Source organism: Fistularia commersonii, chromosome 3, assembly GCF_037954325.1.
Source record: "Fistularia commersonii isolate RoL2024-O1a breed Wild chromosome 3, RoL_Fcom_v1.0, whole genome shotgun sequence".
Lineage (NCBI taxonomy): Eukaryota > Metazoa > Chordata > Actinopteri > Syngnathiformes > Fistulariidae > Fistularia > Fistularia commersonii.
In genome coordinates this window covers 23308375-23330018 of record NC_141286.1, presented here as the reverse complement: position 1 = coordinate 23330018, position 21644 = coordinate 23308375, and the positions used below count along the sequence as shown (strand labels likewise).

Sequence of the window (21644 nt, the reverse complement as noted above, 5' to 3'; positions counted from 1 at the left end):
GTAGAAGAAGGGATCCAACCTAGATTTCTTTTCCTTCCTCGTGGGGTGGAGTTGTTACCAGAAGAATGGCAGAGTCATGTTTACAAGAAATCTTTAATAAAAGACATGTGATACACCCTTGTTGACACAGATACGTGACACACACACACATGCACGCACACACACACACACACACACACCATGTCATAGTTGGTCTTATGTACAGATGATTCAAGCAAATCCCATACAAACACCGGTGCACACACACACACACACACACACACAACCAAATGAGACAGACTACATCTACATAGTATCTTTCATATCCAAATATGCCTAATGCAAGTATTTTTGGCCATTGGTACAGTACAATTTTGCACACGAAGGGAATAACTCGGAATGCTATAATGCATACGACACGGGACACGCGGCGTCTCGATGTGCGACGGCCGAGCCGCCGAGCAGAAGGGTAGTCTAAAGAAAAAAAAAAAAACAAAAAACAAAAAAAAAATCCCTTCATTGAACCACAGCAGCAGGATGTTACAACAAGCTCCATGGAAATGGATGCAGAAGAGAGGAAGGTGGAAGGGAAAAAAAAAAAAAAAAAACAAAGTGTGTGAGGATAGAAGAGGAGACCAGTGAGCGAGCGAGGCGGGTGGAGCGTGAGAGGTTAAAGCGTTCCTTCGTCCAGCAGTTTGTTGATGCCGTTGCAGATCTTTCTCAGGGAGAGTCTGTACTCCTCGGCGTCCCCGTACAACTCGGCCAGGAACTCCCCGTGGGCGAAGTGGTTGAACACGTGGTCGATGCGGGCGTGCGAACGCGCGGTCAGGTGCTGCTCCACCAGGGTGTGAAGGAGGTCCCGGCACTCCAGCAGGAGCTCTGACAGAATATTTCTGTCGAAGGTGTACTCCACCTCGTAGAACGACACGGCCGTCATGGCGGCCTGGTTCATCTTCTTCTTGAAGCGCTCCACCGTGTCCAGCTCGTCGGGGCTGAACTGGTGGTTGCGGTAGAGGATGCCGATCTTCAGCGCGATCTTGATGACGTCCTTGATGATCTTGTGCGCCTCCTTCTTGCTCTTGGTGAACTCCCGGCTGGCCTTGTAGAGCTCGTCCAAGATCTCGCTGCTGATGTCGTCCGTCAGCATGTTGGCCACCACCATGGTGGCCATCTTGCTCAGGATCTTCTTCTGGGCCTGCAGAGCCAGCGAGCGCGAGTTGAAGCTCTCCTGCCCTGAGGGGGGTAGAAGGAGGGAAGGGAAGAGGCGGCGAAATTAGACTCAATTAACAGAAACGCTCGCTCGTATTTGCTCGGATACATTTTTCCCCTTTATTTATTTTTTCGGTGGTTGGGGAGTCCGACCTGACGGTGGTGCTGTGCTGCTTCGGTGGCTTCTTGTCTTTAAAAAAAAAAAAACACACAATTCCCAGAGTCCAATTTATTGGTTTATTTAATCACATCCATTTATTCCGGTACATTTTGTACCCGGGCGGGGGGGTCGGGGGCGGTTTATTTTGCCCTTTCCCTACCCCTCCCCTTCCACAGACTCTTTAAAAAACAAAAAAAAAAACAAAAGCTGTGGACTTTAAGACTTAACACCGACTGCCGTATTTTTGTTTTGCTGCAGCAGCAGGCGTTTATATCCCAACTACTGCTACTTAAACTCACTTTCTCCGGCCGTTCTTTGCGCGCTCATAAAGACCCCAGTGTGCAAAGTTTCACAACCAACCCGTGTTTCATGCAAGTTGGCTCCTACGATGGGGCTATTTTGACCCGAACTGATGACGGCACTCTGTGATTTTTTTTTTTTTTTTTTTTGCAAAAATCAAAAAAAAAAAGCAACTCAATATAGAACCCGGTTTGAGGCTTCGGAAAGCCTTTTTTTTTTTTTTTTTTTCTGAAGCAGATGAAACGCGGTGCAGCCACATTCTGCAGCAGGGCGGCGTCCTTCCTGGAGCTGGCAGCGGCGCGGCGGGCTGACTCCGGGAGGAACGACTATCTACGACGGGATAACATCAAACAGCTGTCCGCCGATAAGAGCCTCTCTCCGTGCTCGCCGTCCTCCCAGATTGATCGCAGTTGTGAGGTTTTTGTTGCTTTTTTTGCGATTTTATTCCAGTGGAACACATCAAAAGCGGCCCGGCGGCGTCCGTGCCAACAGCCGCACACGTGTCTGGGTGAATGCGGGGAGTGGGAAGCCGTGAAGGGGTTTTATTTAGGTGCCACCCAGCTGCAAATTACACAGCAGATAACTCTCTTATGATCATCGCCAAAGAAGGAGGCTTCACTTTTTCCCTCCTCTTGTTCCACATTGTCATCGTGTTCCTCCTCCACATGTATGTTCAAGGGATGGAGAGAGAGAGAGGACGAACACGGGGGCGGCGTTGCCCTGTGGGCTCGGCGCAGAACAGCAGATGAGCCCGAATCCAAAGCGAGAACACCTGCTTTGTTGTCATTATAATTTCATTAAAACAGACAGCGACGTGACCGCGCAGTATTAACACCATCATCTTATCATCTGAATGCTCGTGTGTGTGTGTGTGGGGGGGGGGGTGTGGGGGTGTGTGTGTGTGTTGGTTGGTTATTTACTCACGCACACAGAAAAAGACTCACAGGAGGCTGAGCGAGCACAATAATGGGAGAATCCCCATCTGTGGCATTTCATGTGCTGGTCTAAAGCAAAATGACATTTCATGCATATGAAAGCGGTTCACAATGACATTTAACGACCGACAAAGCAAATGCCCCCTTCCTGCACTCATTTTCCAAACGCGCGCGATCAGATGCTCACTTGCCGATCGTCTGCGTGACATCTCCAGAAAGTGAAAGACCAGATTTTTTAAATTTGTCCGTGAAAACCTCCTTCAGCGTGCGGTCGGGGCGGAGGGTGTCACCCCTGCGGGGTTGACATTAGGAATGCGGTTTAAATCAACGCCGCGCGTACGCGAGTCAAACCCGACCAATAATCGCCACCTCAGACAGCGAGGAATGTTGGGCGGATGCAGCCGAGATTCCCCAGTTCTTAAGGCCCGCTTTCGACCTTGGGCAGTGACTCAGGGTTGACTCAGGGTTGAGTTTAGCGGCCGCGGGTTCCGCCCTGAGAGGCCTCATTGTGCCTCATTCCCGGCTCCGCAGTCTTTATGAACACTTACAAATATTTCTATGCGAGCTCATGAAATCTATTTAAAGGCATAATTGTTTTAAAGCCCAAAGCAAATTCACAGGGAGCCAACGAAAATCCCACATAAATGTATTCGGCTCCACTTGTGGTACCTGGACGACGGTTCTCCTGTTTTACTGCGAGAAGACAAAGGAGACAATTAGGAGAACTTCCGGCGCGCGGTGTAATTCTGATATATATATTTATATTTATATTTATATTTCATAATTACACTGTGCGGCACAAGTAATGATGATAATATTATTTGCATTATTCATATTATATATAGAGAAAATAGTTCATATGGATTAACATTTACTTGTATTATTATTATTAGTCGTATTTTTTTTCAATGTATAAAACACGTCATGTACATATATATCGATGTCAAATATGTATTATGTCAAACGTGAAGCGGTACTTTTTCTTTCTTTTATTTATTGTACCCTGTTAGAAATATTGCTGCTCAATAACCACTGCACCTAAATTTGTCTGCTTACCCAATTTAGCAAGGAGACACAACTACTGGGCTAATGCTAATGCTACGTGCTTTCTGTTTACATCCTGTTGATGGGCGAGCGTCCGATATACATCTGGTGCCGTCAACCTTTACGCAGGCCATGTGCACAATCTCATGCAGTCATGCATCTTTTAGAAAGAAGTGAATTCTCCAAAGCCATCAAGTTGTCTATTGCAGGCCTGTGTTTGAGGAGCGCTATACGTAGCGTTGCTAACATCGCACGCGGCCCGTGCGGACGACCGCAGTTCGCAAAGTGCAGGCTACGGGACATGACAGAAAGCCTTCCCGGCAGCGTGTCGGTTCCCCTCTTCCCCCCCGCGGACCGCAGATCAGAATCAGCCCTCAAATACGGCCCGAGGTGACGAACGCACGCCGCGCGCAGAGCCCTCGCCGCGGCGAGGATGATATTTCGCCAGACGCGCCAGGATATAGAACCGCAGTTTTCATTAGGCAGATCCGTGCCTCTCATCAACAGGCACTCTTTGTCACTGTCATTTCCTGCTTCTGTGAAGCAGCTCTTTGTTCCGGCGAGCCTCTGATATTCAGAAACCCGACTGGATGGATTTCTGAGCGCCTGGCACCCTGTCGAAGGTGACGGCTCGCTCCATAAAGCTGGCCTTGTCGGGCCGACGGCTTGGATTTCTGTCTCTTTGCTGCGTGTGACGAACGGACTGACGATGATGATGAAACTTGAAAATAAACTCTTCGATTCGAGTCGAACCGAGAAAAACCAAAACGTATAACGCGTCGGTTTTCACCCCGGCTGTGGATACACTAATTATTTTTCCGCCACCCTTGACCAGAAAGCCCGGAGCCAGTTTCAGAGGGGCTGGCAGGTGGCTGTCAGCTCCCTCGCCGGGCCTGTCTGGAGTCCGTTATCACATCCGTAAATTAAGAACGCGAGCAAAAAGGAAGGGGAGATGCTTAGACGGACGGCTGCGAGGCCACCTGAGGCGCGAGAGCTGCAGAAGGATTCAAGCAAGGGAGGCCGGTGCGGGAATGGAAGATGCAGAAACGCTAAAAAAAGCTACTTATGGCTCTGGTACTCGGTGTTTTCACCCCATCTCATTCTTTGTTGGTAACACGGGCTACTTCCTAGCGTTACCGCCTGAAAACACTTTTGACCAGACACAGTTGACCAGACAGTCTCTCTTTTGTCCGGTCGAATGTTTTCACAGCACTGAGTCAACATTTTCTGACGCGTCCCATCAGAACACGGATACAGCGTGGAACACGGAACACCAGCAAGAGGTGGGATGAAAAAAAAAAGAAAAATAATAATAATAATATATATATATATATATGTGTGCGTGTGTATGTATGTATATATATATCTATATATCTGTATGTATGTATTTGTGTGTGTATATATATATATATATACACACACACACACACACACACATATATATATATATATATATATATCTGCATTGAATTACTTTTATTTCCACAATGTTTGTGCAGAAGTGCCGCGAGTACAGACATCCTATGGATTTTTTTAAAAAAGCTCTGATAAATTAAATGAAAGTAACATTTAGATGATATAAATATGAGGTGTGAGCAGATCGCGATCGCTATTATCTGGAAAGTGAAGTCAAAACCGAATCAGCTGTTCGGATGACCGGATTCGTCAGGCAGAGAGTTGTATGTGAATCTGCAACGAGTGGAAATGGCCTTTTTAATCTGGATATTCTGCGCGGCGTGCCGGGCAGCCGGGCAGCCGGGCAGTCGGCCCCGTGAGACGGCGTCCTGGGGCCGGCGCTGGTTTCGCTCCAGAGCGACCAGAGGAATGAACCATTAGCGGGACCATTGGCTAACGCTAATGAGCGCAGACTGGCCTTTACCGAGTCAATGCCGGAGGCACCTGCGGGTCTCTCAGGCGCAAGGCAGCAGAGGGCACACACACTCACACACACATGGGCGTCTGATAGGAGTAGTTATACCAGTGTGTGTGTTTGTTTCAGCCTTTTTAAGCATGCTATCTGTCTTCACGTCTGCAAAAACAGAATAACACTGGAAGATGGATGTCTGACTGTCCAAATCGCGTGCGAGACGCGATGAGACGGTGATATTTACCGTTTTTGTGCGCCGTTTTAGCACCTGTCACTCCACCTCCCTCCAAACATTATTAGTGCAAACAGCAAACAGTTCAGGCGGGTAAAGGTCAGACAGCCTGACTCGGCGATGTTGAAAGGCGGCAGGTGAAGATCTGTTTTTGCTGAGGAAACGTTCGCTGGCCGTATGTATGGTGGTCGCCTCGCTAAAGCCCCGCCACCCCCCCGGGGACGTTTACTTTCCCTACCCGCCTGTCCTTCAGCCAGAATTTACGAGCTAACAAAGGCTTCTCGGACGCCAGTGGTTGGCAAGCAATTCTTTAATCAATTGCTAAAATGGCACAAAACTCTCAGCCTCCCCTCTTTCTTTTCCCAAAGTCCAATAATATTCATTACTTTTTGTCCGCGTTACAGCAGAAATGTCACTGGCGGTGATATCTGCCAGCCGGGTTCTCGTTCAATTAGAAAGAGTGGGAAAGCTTCGAGCGTCTCGGCCCCGAGAAAAGGCATCTGCTACAGAAACGACATGGCAGCTTCTTTTCTCTCCGGCCTTTTTCTTTGCTCTTCAGGGGGTCGCCGGGGTTTCTCTCCTCAGTAGCCAAGTGAACGCAACGGCAGAGCGGGTCGTTCTGAAGACTTTTTAATAACCCGGGGTCGATGTGCCGGTCGGTGCCAGAGTTTGACTGGTAAAACTGAAGGAGTGGCCAATGTTCCCTCTCATTTTTCATATGTCTGTGCATCCAGACAACCTCCCTGAGCACACCGAGGACCACCGTGAGCAACATTAGATGTGCACGCTGTGGCCGCGCACCAGTCCAGTATCACACCTGGGATCGTAGCTTCCATTTAGTCCATATTTTTCCATCAGAAAACTCGCTTACTACTTTAGCTTGGCTGCATATTTTGCAGAGCAGACATTTCTTACTAGAAAAAGAAAAAATCTCAAAATCAAAATCTTTTTACTTTGTCTTGGTGAGTGGACATATCACATTCACTGCCCGCTGGTTCCGCCATGATAAGGGGTTAGCATGTTAGCATTAGCATCACTGAACTCCATCACACTGTTGTTATTGTTATATAGCACGCACGGGCAGAGTTCGTGCGAAAGTACTGTCAATGCCGTGATTGGTTGCGTAGCGTAATTGCATCGGATCGTACGATTGGCTGAACACCTGTCACTCACAGAGTTACGCAACAAATTGATACAGAAAAAAATGTTATATATCTGATTCATTTGCACTGAGTGTGCGAACATTGTGCAGTTGCGCAGCTTAGAGGAAACATTGGGTGTGGCTTATTTATTTTCCAGCATCAACCATCCGGGCCGCAGCCTTTCAAACTGTTGACCGTCGACTTCTGCTTTTGCGAGGATGCTGCTAACGCTGTGGAGGCGCATTTTATCTCGTGGAATAAATGAAGGCGCCGATCACGCCGCGTCTCTCCTCGACTCCGTGTATTTTAACTCCCACTGCTGCGAGCAGACGAATGACTCAAAGATGCCGCCCCTGCCTGCTCCCGCGTCCCAACGCTCCTTTTATTGTTGCGCGGGAAACGTGACGAAAGCGGAGGATTTAGAGACGAGAAAAACACAGCGGCGATCACGACCGAATCTCGTATCCGAGCGAGAACAGGGAAAAGGATCGGGTGATTTTTTTTTTTTTTTGTCAAATCACATCAGGTGCGTCCTTAACATCGAGGCGCGTCATCGATGCCGGGACGTTCGATCGGGCGTCGTTTTGCCGGTCGGTCGGTTCGGAGACCTCGGATTAGCTCGAGTCACTCGTTGCGAACATGTGACGAGTGTAAAACAGCAGACGTGACACATGATCAAGCTTCTACTCTCACACCCCCAGAGAGCCGGAGGGAGTGGGGGTACTTGTGGATGGGAAACAACACAAACCCACTGTCTTCCCCTTCCTATATATAGACGGCGAGGGAGGTGCGATGTGACATGTCCAAGCCCGACGTTTCATATCGTGTCAAATGCGACTTTGACATCGACTCTCAAGGGTAAATAAACAAGTCTCCTTTAGCTCTTAATGACTTCCATTCATCTGAAGTCGTATTACAGGCTGTAAAGTTCATTCCCATTTTTTTTTTCCTCTCAAAGTGGATTATTTACTTTTCCAGGAAGGACGTATAATTCCTCCGCACGGATCCCAAAGGCTTGTAAAAAAAAAAAGAAAGAAAAAAAAACACACACTGATAACTTTGTGTGAAACATGTGACAAATGGATGCTATGGACTTTTGTGCTGTTAGGAGTTCCTGCAGGAACTTTGTTTATGTTTTCCATGTGTGTGTGTGTTTGTGTGTGTGTGTGTGTGTGTGGTGGGGAGGGGTTGAGCAATGGACTGGAGGAAAAAAATAAACAGAGGAGAGCGATGCTGAGATAAGTCAGAAATACACATCAAATTAATAATAAATAACACGCAGATGGAACGGGGGGGCAGGGAGGGGCCACGAAAGCACCTCATTAATTTAGCCGCTTAAAAATAGAAAAGATCGAGTCCCAGAAGTTTCGGGCTCTGTTTGCGCGTCGATCAATCACGATCTGTCGATTATCGTTCCCACGCAAACGAATCTTCGCGGGTTTTAAACTCGATGAGATGGATCATTATGTCATTAGCGTGAATTCACACGGAGCCGCGGTGCGAGGTGAGGTGTTTTGAAATCACAGCGGATTAATGAATCTGAATGGAGCCGTAATGAGGAAGGCGAAAACACTGCGAGAGACGGCATTTATCCTTGACAGGGCCGAGTGTCTCTCCTGTGACTAACAGTCCAGAGGAAAGCACTTAAAAGCTTCTTTGAGTCATGAGGGACTTTAGAGGAGATCGCCTTCAGCTCCTCTATGGCCTTATTTAATGCTCCATCCTTCATCCCTGCCTTTGTCTCTCCGACTCCTCCTTGAAATGGCGGCGTCCCCGCGGAGCCCAACCCGAGGCTACGGATGAAACGATGCGGCTGCGGCGGGAAATCTGATTGATTAACGCGCCGCCGGTGTGATCGCCTGTCACAAGGAGGGGCGGAGGGGGGCGGGAGTAAGACATGGCTGACCTTCGCCGGCGGCGCTGCCCTCGGCGGGCCCGTCGAGGATTGGAAGGAGGCGGACTGTTGATGACATCCTGTTACACCACAGCGAGACCCTGTGAGATCCCTGACCTTTGACCCCTCCTCTGCTGTAAAGCTAATGCCTCCATCAGCTGCGGGTTGCTGACGTTTATTGTTTAGTTAGCGAAGAGCCGGGACACGGTTAGCTGGTTAGTCAGGCATGGGAACTTGCCGGAGGCTGCCCCCCCCCCCCCCCCCCCCCCCCCCAGCTCCCTCCTCTGTGGGAACTAAACTGAAAAACCACTCTTAAAGCAGACAAATCCTTTCAGGTGGATGCTCTTAAGCTCTGAAATGAATAAATAACAGATATGCCACCGCTGATTCCCGTCACACAAAACAACTCCAAATCCTAGCCAGGCCTTCTCTTTCTCTCTCCGGTGTCTTGCAACGCTCGAGCGTTGCTGGGTCGCAGCGGACGCAGAAGCTCCTCATCCGTCAGCGACGGAAAGGCGGAGAGGTTCCTCCCTGGAGCTGCTCCCCGGGGAACCAACCAGTTGATTCGGTCAAGTTGTACGTTGAATTTTGCATAAGGATAATAAGCCTGGGACGCTATTGTAGAAAATTTGCCGGCCGTGCATAGCGTTGGAGTTCAGTCCAGATTAAATTACAATTGATGGATTCTTATTCGGTCGGGCTAAAGTCCGGTGCGGTAGCATAATTACTGACTGGCAAACGCATTACGGCTTTGTACGGTCGGCTATATTGAATTATCCTTCCCCCCCCGTTGCCATGTCGCCGGCAGGGGGATGGTGCTGCACCCCCGTGTGCATCATCCATCTCACACAGGGACCTCACAGATAAAAACTGCACAAAATCTCCCGAACTCAATAACTTGCATCGTGTAATTCTACAAAAGAAAGAGTTCTGAGGGATTCGTGGAGCCTCGTTTACATTTTATCCTGTCAAAACGCTTCTTCAGAAAACGATTAGGAGACGAGACATGATTCGGTTTGGAGGATAAAGTGAAAGAAAAAACATCCGCTTGCAAAACACTCGATGGAGAAGAGTGCAGATTTGATATGATGTAGCTTATTTGGAACGGCTGACGCGGAGAGAAATTTGCATTGACTAACACAAAAAACAAGAAAGGTGAAAGCAGGAGGGAGTCTTGAACTTTTCCTTTGAATTCCATCCTTTTTGACGGCGTCGAACGTCCTCGTTTTTTTTTTTTCTGGGGCGGTAGAAAGAAAACTGGGAGGACGGAATAACAATGATGCTAACGCGCATTCAAAGTTCACAATGAAGGATTAATAGATTTTTCTGTTTTTATTGGATTTCTGCATCAGGATTCCAAACGATCCAAAAGGCGCACAAACTCTTTCAATTTTTGATTTAAATCATCTGATTCATATAGTTTCCTTCCTGTTTATTTGCTGGACTTTCCATGCTTGTTATCTATTGATTGTTATCGGAATATCCGGCGCAACATCAACGTGCACACACACACACACACACACACACACACACACACACACACACACACACACACACACACATGCAAAAAGTATATATTTTTTTTTCCATTTTTTGATGACTGCAAAGGGACGTGGAGGTTGGGAGTGCTTAAAACAAACAAAAAGAATAAAGTGAAGTCTTGTGTATTCTGAAGGAGGGGGGCCCCAGTGGTAAAAGCAGATAGAGGAAGACACACACACACACACACACACACACACACTGCAAATACAGGCTGTATTGTAACAGACTGGCCGCTGGGGGTCTTTGTCCTTTGTTCCCTGATCTTCTACCTCCATTTCCTCTTCTTCTTCTTCTTCTTCTTCTTCTTCTTCTTCGCTGGCATTTACGGCCAGATTTTCTCTGAGCTGAGTGGCAAGGAAGTAAAGCGTTTTCCGGCCCTGGGTGAGTGGCTCCTCTCATAGTCCTCGGCCAATTCTCAGCATGCCGCGGCATCGCTTACAAAGAGCCACACACGTGTTTGCAGCGACACAAACACACACACACACTCACACACACTCACATGCCTGATCATCCAGGCGCTGCCAGATTTCCCCATAACTTTGGCCTCCTGCTCTGTTTACTAGTTAACCAGCTCTAACCGAGTTTACTTTAAAGAGAGGACCAGAAGCTGGGAATAAAATAGTGTCTGTTAAATCAGGGGTCAGCAAAGAAAATCTTTCTTGGTTGAAATGATGACTGTTTCCGCCTTCGCTTCACTGCCGCTTTTAACTCTGTCGCGGCATTTCACACATCAGCTACCAAAAGCTAGCCCTTGAAAAAAAATCAGCGATTAAAAGAAGTCGCTTGAGAGCTTTTTCAGGAGGAAAAGATGAGACCGCAGACTGCCAGCACAAAGAAAGTTGCATTTAAAAGAAAAAAAAAATCAAGATTCCTATCTAATAGGTTACGGGTTCATCGCAACAGGTGATCCAAAAGCTCTGCATCCGCAATGCATTATTTGCGGTGAACAGCTAGCTGATGAAGCTATGAAACCAGCAAAACTTTATTTTATTTTTATTTTTTTATTTTTTATTTTTTTATTTTATTTTTATTTATTTATTTATTTATTTTAATTTTAATTTTTTATTTTTTCTATTTTTTTTATTTTTTAGTTTTTAGTTTTTATTTCTTATTATGCAAAAATTATTATCATTAATATAACGCCTAATTTTATTATTTGAACCTCCATGCGCGTCTAACCGATGGGAGGAAACATTTTTCATTCATAAAACTGGTTCAAGGTACGAAAAAAAGTTTGGGACCACTTTAAATGACAATGTGGAAAAAAAAAGAGAGCGTAGGTGAGCCGCCCTCTATTTTAACCGTATTTGATCTGTAAATTGTTTGCGAAAACGCCCCCCTTGAAAGCTAAATGATGGTTATCTGGCCTGTCAAGTGTCGTCCCAGACGGACTGAAATGGGTTTACGCCGGGGCTAGAAGGGGTGGGAAGGCTTGTCTTTTTTCATTCTTGGTTTTCAAAAAGACGAGGAAAAGTAAAAATAATAAATATCCCCTGAGTGGGTGTTATTTATTTTAAACCGAGAGGCCGCTGTCAGCTTGTCCAACAAACTGTCTCTCCGCACTGAGAAATGCAGCTCGGATACAATAATAAAATAACAAACCTTGTCAACGAAGATAGCCGATCAGAAACGAGTTTACGTCGTGAAGGGTCAGAGGTCGCCTGGCCTGATCGCGCGCTATTCAACCTATTCAAAACAACCTGTTTTTATTTACTTTTTTTTTTTTTTAAATTAGCCACCAGATGCTAACATGCGTTGCCCAGCTAATGGTCTCCGCTTGTTCAGCGCTTTCATCCCCTTGCGATTTCACCGTATCACATTCACACCTTCACGCGCCGATACGTGCACGTGCAAGGCGCTAACCAGACCATTCGGAGAAAACCGGGGATTCTGTGTCTTGCGGCCGGGAATCAAACCCGCAACCTTGCGATTGCAGAGACACGGCGCTACCATTGGAGCTCCAGTGTTATGTTAGCTTATTCCTTCTAGATTCACTGAGTGAAATTAGGTGATGTAGCTTAACTCAGGTTTCGTCCACCTTTTCCCACTTCTGAAGATGCATCTGGATCCGTTTACGCTCAGTTGTTTATTTTTCGGGTCTGAAGCTGCGTGCTAGCGGGCACTTATAGTTTTGTGTTTTGCTGACCAATTCAGAAATGTAATTACTACCCATTCTAATGCCTCAGCTGCTCCGGCCCAGACGACTACAAGCACCGCCCGTCTTTATCGCCCGATACGTGACTCCCGCTCACTTTTTGGTCGACGCGAATTTCTTCCGGCACCTGCAAGCACAGTCCCTGTCCTGCGAGCACAGTGACCACGAAGGCATAGAAAAAAAATGCTGAGACCAGAGCTACAGCAAGGCGCATTTATTATGAGTCGCCCCGCCTTAAAATCCAACCCAAAACTACACGTGTGCCGCTAAATTACTCGGTCATTATGTTAAATCAGCGCAACCGGTGTTAGCGGTATAACTGAAACGGCGCGACCAGTCAGAACGTTCCCCCCCGCCCCCCCAAAAAAAGAAAAAAAAAAAAAAAGTTGGAAATACAGTGGTTTAATTCACTGTTAAATTACATCAGTTTGTGTTTCCAGTCTTCCCTCCCGCTGAGGTGAACTCAGCAGACCGCCTTGGCGTGCCGGTTTGCGCCGTACTTCGGAGTGTAATTTCATCAGATTGGACGCACGCGGATTAAACAACCGCCGGGGAGGAAAAAAAAAAAACAGCGGGGGTGCGAATGTAAGCAGAGGAAAGGCCAAATGAGAAGGAGGCGCTGCGTTTCAGCGACGCCGTCCCTCAATCAAAGCTCGCTCCCGCTCTGATTCAGACGTACAATTGTAGGCCGCTCGCAGTTTTGGCCTCGGAGGCCCCGGCGTGCACGACACACTTTGCCGTAAAGCCAAAAACGTTGCCGCTCTCCTGGCCTTCGGCCCACCACTAACTAATGGCCAGGAAATAGCTGCGGCTCGCTCGCTCTGACACTCGCATCGGTACCCGCACATTTGTAGAGTTGTTTCACGACTTTAAGTCACTCCGCTCCCTCTTGAAACATAACCCTCTCCAATATCAGCCTGAACCTATAATCCTCCCTTGAGTTAATGCTAATCCGAGCCTTCGAGGGAAAACAGTTTCATTTTTAGTCGATTTTATTATTCTATTTTTGTTTCTTTTCTGATGCCATTATTTTCCCATTAACTATCCGAACCCGCGAGGTTTTTTTTTTCAGCCCGCTTCGGGGAGAAAAGGAAATACTTTTAGGAAATAAAGGGGTTCTAATCCGAGGAATTTAATAACAATTTCAATCGCGGATTTTATTCTGCTGACTCCGAGGCGCTCGTATCTGTAATCGGACGCTTTTAACAATTTCCAGCCACCGACTCTTACACACGGTAATGTCGGTGAGTGAAACTCAGATAAAAAACAGTTCATTAACAACGTCCGCCGTTAATATCTAATTTCATGAACGGCGCGCCAGCAGCTCTTGAGAGGCAAACGGTGAAATTCACAGGTATTTACTGAACGGCGACACGTTATAATCCAGACAAAGCTGCAGGTTTATGACCTGTTTTTTTATTTGTGTGTGTGTTTGAAGGTACAGCACCGGCAGATAAACGCAAACAGATTTATAAACAGCTGTGCATCCAGGGGAAGTAATTTCTCCCGGTGTCTCTGCCCGGAGTATTATGTAATGGGCACAGTTAGCTCTGTTGTGTAAAGTGTGAAGAGCCCTTTGTGCGTAATTGCCTCCCACACCACCTAATTTTTGTTTTGCCTTTTTCTCGCCGCCGTTGTACGAACAGACCGACGGTAACAAACGGGCGATACCGAAGAGCAAACGGCAAAGTTAAACTATTCGGCGTCGAACAACCGCTTGTTGTAAAGTAGCTTGGAATTCTCTGCAGGGCGGGTTGGAAAGACACCTGCGCCCGGGTCACCTTGTCCACGACAGGAAAAGGACATCAGATTTATAGAGGCAGATACCTGTGCGGGCAAAATGCACCCACTCCGGTGCAGCCGGGCCCCCAGGCTACACACACACACACACGGAGACACACACACACACATCGCCCTCCCTCAGCACACAGCTCGCCTCTCACACCAGACGCCTCCAGTAACTGTTTGCTTTGCTGCGCCCGGCCCCTCCAGAGAAACCGCAGCCTTCTCCTCCTCATGAGTGTGTGTCTGTGAGGCCTCGTCAAAATGCCTCCGCGGTCTCGTTCCGTGTCTCGGTGATGCCTCGGCCGCGGCCGAACGGCTCTCTTTCGTAATCGAAAATCTCCGAAATGCCGCGTTTTTCGACCGTCTCGCCTGCACACCTGAAGGCATCTATGTGAGATCTGTCCGCCGTCGCTGCCGCCGCCGCTTTAGGGAAAAAAAAAAAAGGAAGAAAACTCTTTCTCCTGAGTCGCCTTTTCCACTTACAGCTTCACTCCTAGTTTTTTCTTTTTCTCAGTTCATGTTACAATTTTCCAGAACCAGCTCCTGGTGTCTTAGTAGTGTGTGTGTGTGTGTGTGTGTGTGTTGAAGACTGGGGTGCAGTGAGCACTCTCCCATCTGTGGATCAGATTAAAGACTGAGGATGAAAAAAAAAAAAAGAAAACATAAAAAAACGGGGGATGCATGCATTTGGAGAACGCAATCCAAGGGTATGAGCAAGCGAGCAGGCATTTTGGAGTGTGTGTGTGTGTGTGTGTGTGTGTGTGTGTGCACTGGAGTGCTGTATGCTTGACCTGCTTGTGTCTCCTACGTAAAGCGGGCCCTGGTCCTGGTCTAACAAGGCTGAGTATTTGAGTATTTGAGTTGATCCATGAAGTTTGCCGGTTTTTGACGACAAACCGGCTCAGGATTATTCAGTTTTGTCATCAAACAACATCTGCAGCTTTTGTCTTTGACCTTTTGTTTTGCGATTGAACCGGGGCGACGGCCCCCTCGCGCCCATATGAATCTCGCAGCTGTTATCGAAGCCCCGCAGCTCTTCCCCCCTCGACGGGTCTGCTTTCGATTTTCGAAAATTGAAGTGAACTCCCGACGGCTGGAAATAGCTCCGCAGATGGCGGATTGATGATAGATGTCTAGTCGGCCAAAAAGCGACCGCGGGGCTTGTCATTCACTATCCTCCGACATAATGTCAGACATGGTTAAAAGAACGGTCTGGAAATCAAACTTCCCGAGTGTTGCGTTTTTTTCGCCACGCTCAAACAAACGGCTAGAACCCTTTTCATCCGCGTTCCAATTCGGACGGATGTGTTGACATTCGCATTGTCGTCGCCCATCCGGAGCACGCCGCCTTTCAAAACCCGTCTGCGGACATCGGCGTGGCTGGAAGTGCGCCGGTCACGTGTTCGCTGAAAAGCCTGCCGGTTTTTGTGCTTCCGTACAATAAACATTTTCAGCGATAACTGCTGCAAGAAAAAATAAAATCGGTTCCTCGGTTCGAGTCCTGATGGTCACATGACAATATCTTCCCTCCTCAAAACCCCTGGCTGGGACGCAAAACCCCATTCCCCGAAGTTGGCGGCCCAGGAGAATGTGTCGATCCCAATAAAGCCGAGGGGTTTTGTATGATTTACTGAGAAAATCCAGAGGGGCTCGAGAAAAACAAACGCAGAGGTTACATTCGGCTGAAAGGGGAGCAGATTTGTTGTATTTATTTATAATAGTCAGCGTGGAAATATAGCGTGAAAGGAATCACTTTTACACGGAAACGCAGGTAGACGGGACGAACGCCAGCAAAAGAGCGAGTGGACGGGGATTCAACAACAATCACGTCACTCGGAGTCATTCTTCGTTTTGCTTTGGCGGCTGAATCCCTCTCCTGTAGGAGGATGTGTGGACGGTCAGCTGCCTGCACGCCGCTCACAACGCATGAATGTCACCCATTTTATTCATGGTGATTTTATTTTGAAGCCTCCTGACTTCCATTTTAAAGGCCTGCCGTCTCGCACGCGTCTCAAGTTCGAGTTCTTTTCAAAGCGTTGCCCGCCAACGATGACCACGAGCGTCCGTCGAAAAAAAACGCACGTCCGAAACACAGACGTTTCGAAAACATTAGCCTCCGTGCGACGGCTCTGCCCGCTTTTGTTCGAACCGAATTTTTGGAAAACGAAAGAAACGCCGAAACAAAGAATCGTGCATTCATGCATGAGTCAGACTTTTTCGCCTTCATTTCGTCGGGAGAGCGTCTTCCCGCCTTCCCTCCGACAGCATCGGCAAACAAGTCACGGCGGTCGAGGCTAATTTATCGAACATCACGAAGCCCCGTCCGCCTTTCTTGGACGGGTAGAAGGATGGAGGGATGATTTTTTTTTTTTTTTTAAATTACAGGCTACCTCACGCCACCTGAAAGCCAAACGTCTCGGAGGACAGACTTGGCTGTCGCCCACCAGCCGTGGTTTCGGGCCAGAGAGGTTTTTGAAATATGATAATACGCCCTCCTCCTCCACCTCCTCCTCCTTCTCCTCCTCTTCCTCCCTCTGCAACACAAAGACGGACAAGGTGCCAGATTGATTGGCAGATGGAGCTCAGCGGAGCGGCATTAACATACAAAGCTCTGTGCTGTTGAATAAACAGCCGCGGCACCATCTGTATGAGCACGCCGTCACCCACCACGTCCATGTGCCGCATCAGAAAACAATTAAGGCGGGGAAAAAAAAAAAAAAAAAAAAAAAAGACATAATTGCATTTAAGGGAAGATTTCACTGTCGCTGTGAAAGAATCCTCATGATTTTTTTTTTTTTTTACTCTAATGATCCTTAAACTCATTTATCCGGCGCTGCAGTTTTCAACCCCTCGGTCTGGATTTTCCACAGGAATAAAGTTCAATAAATTCCGATGGTTAACTCGCCGCCTCGCAATAAATCGCCCTGCACTCTGCCCCCCGTAAAAAAAATAAAACCTCAGTGAAATATCTCTGGGTGTGAGACGCGTGTGGCGGCGACAGGGATGGATGTGTTGACGAAGGATCTGGCCGCACGTGTTTGAGCCGGTTTGCGCCCGGTGGCGACGGGAGCCGGTTCTCACCGCTCGGCCATCGGAAAAGACCCAAAATGCGACTAGAGATGTTTTTTTTTTTTTTTTTTTTGATATCCAGGCATGCAGTGGGTGAAGGTGGAGCCCAGATTTTTTTTTTTTTTTTTTTTTTTTTGGTATAAGGAGGGTCCAGATGCTGGAGAAACGTCCCCAAAGTGCACAATGAAGCACTTGTGCTTGTCGGAGCGAGCCGAGGGAGTGAGTCGCGCGAGGCCTCGTGACCTCGGCGACCCCCAGAAGTCATCGGCGTCTCGGGAAGGGAGTCCGATCGGCACGTACCTGGAGAGAGGTCTCCGTCGCTCTGCTCTCCGGAGTCCGAATCCATCTTCCCCTGCGAGACGGGCGGAGGTCGCAGAAGCTCGGCGATCCCCCCTCTTTCCTCGTTGACGTTCCTCTCCGGAGGGGGCGAAGGGGGGGCGGCGGCGGCGGCGGCGGAGCGGATGATTGCTTTGCCCGGAGGGGGGAAGAAAAAAAAAAAAAAAAAAAAAAAAAATGAAATAATCTAGCAATTTTTTTTCCTTTTTTTTTTTTTTTTTTTTTTTTCTCTCCCTGCTGAGCTTAACTTTCCCTCCCGGTCTGGATGGCGGCAGCGGCGAGAGGAATGCAATTTGCTGAGCTGTCCTTTTTTTTTTTTTTTTTTTTTTTTTTTTTGAAATCTTCTCTTGCTCCCTCCTCTCTTCTCGTCTCCCTCCGTTTCCCACTTTCCTTCTCCCTCTCATCTACTTTTCTGACGCTTCCTCCCCTCCCTCCCTCGCTCTCGGCCCGCCCCCCTCGCCGAGCGTCTCTCCCTCTCTCGTCCCTCCTCCTCTCATTCTGTGCTGTCACACTCAGCCTCTTCACGCTCGCTCCGCTCCAACTCTTTCTCTACCTCTTTCTGTATGCTGTAAGTGCAGTCTCTCCCTCCCTCCCTCCCTCTCCCTGTCTCCGGGTAAGAGTGCGCCGTGTGTTTCGGCAGAGACTCATTCACGGCAACTTGAAATTCATCTCCAGCAGCAAAACTCCCATGACCCCTCGGTACCGGTCGCGGCGGGTAATCGGCGGCTTATGTCCGCGGCTCCCCGCGTGCCGTCGTGTCGTCAAATGACGGCGGAGGACCTTCTGTGAGAAACCGGTGCACGAGCGTTTCTGTTTTTTTAAACGAGTCGATTATTTTTGGAAGACGTGTGGCGTAACGGTGCAAAAGATGCTAAACAAAGTGATTCAGTCAAGTCAAGTCACTTCTTCTGCTCCCTTCTGGGGGAGAATCAACCTCTTCTTCTCTCACACCGACAAACTTCGACACCTCTTTCACTCCATCCATAAATCTTCTCTTCGGTCTTCCTCTCGACCTCCAATTCCAGCATCCGTCTACCGAGATATTCACTATCCCTCCTGTGGACATCACCCGACCATCTCCGTCTGGCTTCTCATTCCTGATCCTATCCAACCTTCCTGTATTTGAATTCCGAATCACAACCCAGCTTCACTCTTCGCAGTTCACGGAAACCCAACATGACAAAACAACTGCCTTCTTGATTAGCGTTTGCTAAACCAACCGCAAATCCTGCTAATTAGCAGTAGCTTGAAGCCGTACGAGCAATACATGTCTGGCACCCGAGGCGATGTACCGAAGCATACATGTACAGTAGCTGTCAAATAAATGGATTAAATGTTTCCCCGGACCGACGGAGCCGCGAGAATGTGGTATTCCTCGGCTCGAGGGCAGGTGGGCGTGCGGTTGGTGGTCTGACAACAGTTGCAGGCATGTCCATCACCCAGGTGTGGAGCGGAGTGTTGCTCAGCGTGAACGCTGGACACCAGATGGTATCGGCATTAGCCCACCTGCCCACAGCCTGAAGCTCATCAGCACCGCATGTGTGTGTGTGTGGGTGTGTGTGTGTGTCTTGTTGTGCAACACAGCATGTGCGGTCCTCTGGGCCTTTGCCGGGTCAAAGTTCTGGTCGCCGCACATCGAACTAGTTAAGACGTTTGTTCTGTGTTTTGACGGCGTCCAAACAAACACAGCAGAGGGGATTTTTAATTAATTATGACTATTTTGAGGCACATCAAAAAAAATCAAATAAAATAAATTTGTTTATCCCGGGATGCTTTTTGGACAAAACGTATCTAAACCTGGTTGCCCTTTAAGACGTAGGTGTGGCTGCAGGACACACACATCTTTATTATGACGGACTTTTCCGATGAGCTCCTTTAATATAATTTAGTAATAATAATAAATATCCTACCAACAGCATTTGCAGTGACAAATGGAAAAATAAAAGTCATTAGTTTTACTTTTCACTGGGCAGTGGGGAGATTATAGAGCTCGGAATTGGACACGTTTTAGCGCAAGCAAGTACAAGCAATATAAACAACAGAAGCCTCCGGCGAAAAAAAAAAAAAAAAAAAAAGAAGAGTTTGTTCCATTGCTCTTCAGCTTGTGGTCTTTATTTTGGTTTTCATCTTGTATCCTGATCAGCCGACGTCCCTTCCTGTGCTTTCCGGTTACGTAAGCGTCTTATTGGCTATCAGCGGGCATCTTCCTTGATGAATGTGCTGGAGACTGAAGGCCATCCAGACTCGGAAAAAGTCAAAAGGCTGAAAGTTAAGACGAATGAAACGTCTCTTCGGGCGGCAGACGTTTGCGCGGTCGCTTCCCGCTCAGAGGCCGACACGTTGGAGGTTTTCTCCGATTCGCTTGGAGGTGAAAACGTCGGGCGGCGGGTTGAAACCCGCAGAGACACTTGCGCTTCCTGTTTTCTTTCTCTCTCCCCGCGGGCTCTTTGTGGTTTCTTCGGGGGTCGTCGGGTCAAGCCGAGGCCCGGCGTTGATGTGGAGGTGGAGATAAGGGGCTGGAGGAGGAAAGAACCGACTTTTGGAGAAAGCGTGTGTCTTCTGCTGCTTCTGGATATCACTCTTCTTGTGTCGGATAAACCCGATATTACATTTTCAACCTCTCAAGCACAACCGAGTCCCTTTTGCGTGCAAGCGAATTGTGTCCGAGCCTCCGCAATTCCGCTATCGTCGTCCGTTCGATTCGTGCATCCTTTGCTTGCGGAGCTTCTCGGTAAAAGCTGCGGTCGAAAGCCACCGCGCCTCCTCGGAAGAGGACGAAACACAGACGACATTAGCCATTAGCATCAAACAGGACTTGAGAATGCACTTGAGAATGCGAGACGGTAACGGTGACAGTAAAAATCCAACCTAATGTAATGTAAAATAAATGTAACTACTCCTTACTGTTAAATCATTCTGAATTTATTATTCATTCAAATCCAAAATGTATGCATTAGCATAGGTGTGAAAAGAATTATTTTTATGAGTTACAAAGCTAGCTTTCGGCGCTGCAATATTTCCGGATGCGGCTCTTGTGAACACATTCTGCTGCCATCGTAGTTTGGCTTTTTTATTTTTGGACAATTTCCTGTTTTTCTGGAAGCCCAACTTTGGCATTCTTAGCTCCGTGTTTGGTGTCAAAATGCAGATGTATATTGTACTTTTTGACCACCGACGACGCCTCACAACACAAAAGAAATACCGTTTTTTTCACCTTGGAGCACAAATATTTATTCTCCCACCCATCTTTCTTGAAACATCCTTCCATTTCTATCTGCATCAACTTTTCTCTTCCTGGACATTTAGGGATTTGTATTTCTCAGTTCCACTTGTTGAAAAGCGCATTGACGTGGATAAACTGCGATTTAATGGTGAGATGCCGTCACTTTGCGGGTAACGTGATCGGGGTGAATAGTGGGAAATGTAGTTTACGATAGATGCACGCATTTGACTCATTTATTTTAAGAAAATCAGCCCTTTTAAGATGTTCTCGTGGGCCGCAGAAAATGACGTAGCGGGCCAGATTTGGCCCGCGGGCCTTGAGTTTGACACGTGTTTTATGCCATATGGACACAAAATAAATGATGCAGAAAAATGTATTCGTCGTCGATACCGCTCAACCTCGATGCTAACTAACGCTGGAACAAGAGGCGGGGCTTAACCCGGACCTGTCAATCACGTTCAACCGTTCACTGTCATTCAAACTCTGTGCAGCTGGAAGACAGAAAGGGAAAGGGAAAAATAATTTATATAATCTCATATCCTTCCAGACTGGCTTAAAAGGTGGAAAGTAGAGGATCTCATATTTTACAGAGGAACTGCATTTTGGGAAAAAGTCCAGGAGTTCCATTTAGTTTCAGCCACTTCTGGCATCGCAGTGAACGAGACGGAGTAAAATAAAAAAAAAAAAAAGCCTCTGCGGCTCGAACGCCATCCAGGCTCGGACGTTTGCCCGACTCGGACGTGACGTCGTGCTGCCGGCGGGCGGAAACACC

General features: G+C 47.8%; 1 protein-coding gene across 1 annotated transcript; it reads right to left on the bottom strand.

Moving 5' to 3' along the window:
* Window positions 1-76: 76 nt before the first annotated feature.
* Window positions 77-18035, bottom strand: tnfaip8l3 (tumor necrosis factor, alpha-induced protein 8-like 3). Its single transcript, XM_086144246.1, has 2 exons — window positions 17614-18035; window positions 77-1212 (listed from the first exon to the last, which is right to left on the bottom strand). Exons 1-2 carry the CDS (start codon window positions 17657-17659, stop codon window positions 650-652), a joined length of 609 nt encoding a protein of 202 aa, XP_086000372.1. The 5' UTR covers window positions 17660-18035; the 3' UTR covers window positions 77-649.
* Between the last annotated feature and the right edge of the window lie 3609 nt (window positions 18036-21644).

What these genes read in the sequence shown, in the direction of transcription:
- tnfaip8l3 (XM_086144246.1), bottom strand. Translation starts at nt 17,659, where the DNA reads ATGGATTCGGACTCCGGAGAGCAGAGCGACGGAGACCTCTCTCCAG. An exon ending in CGACGGAGACCTCTCTCCAG is followed by an intron (nt 1,213 to 17,613) that starts GTACGTGCCGAT and finishes TACCCCCCTCAG; the next exon opens with GGCAGGAGAGCTTCAACTCG.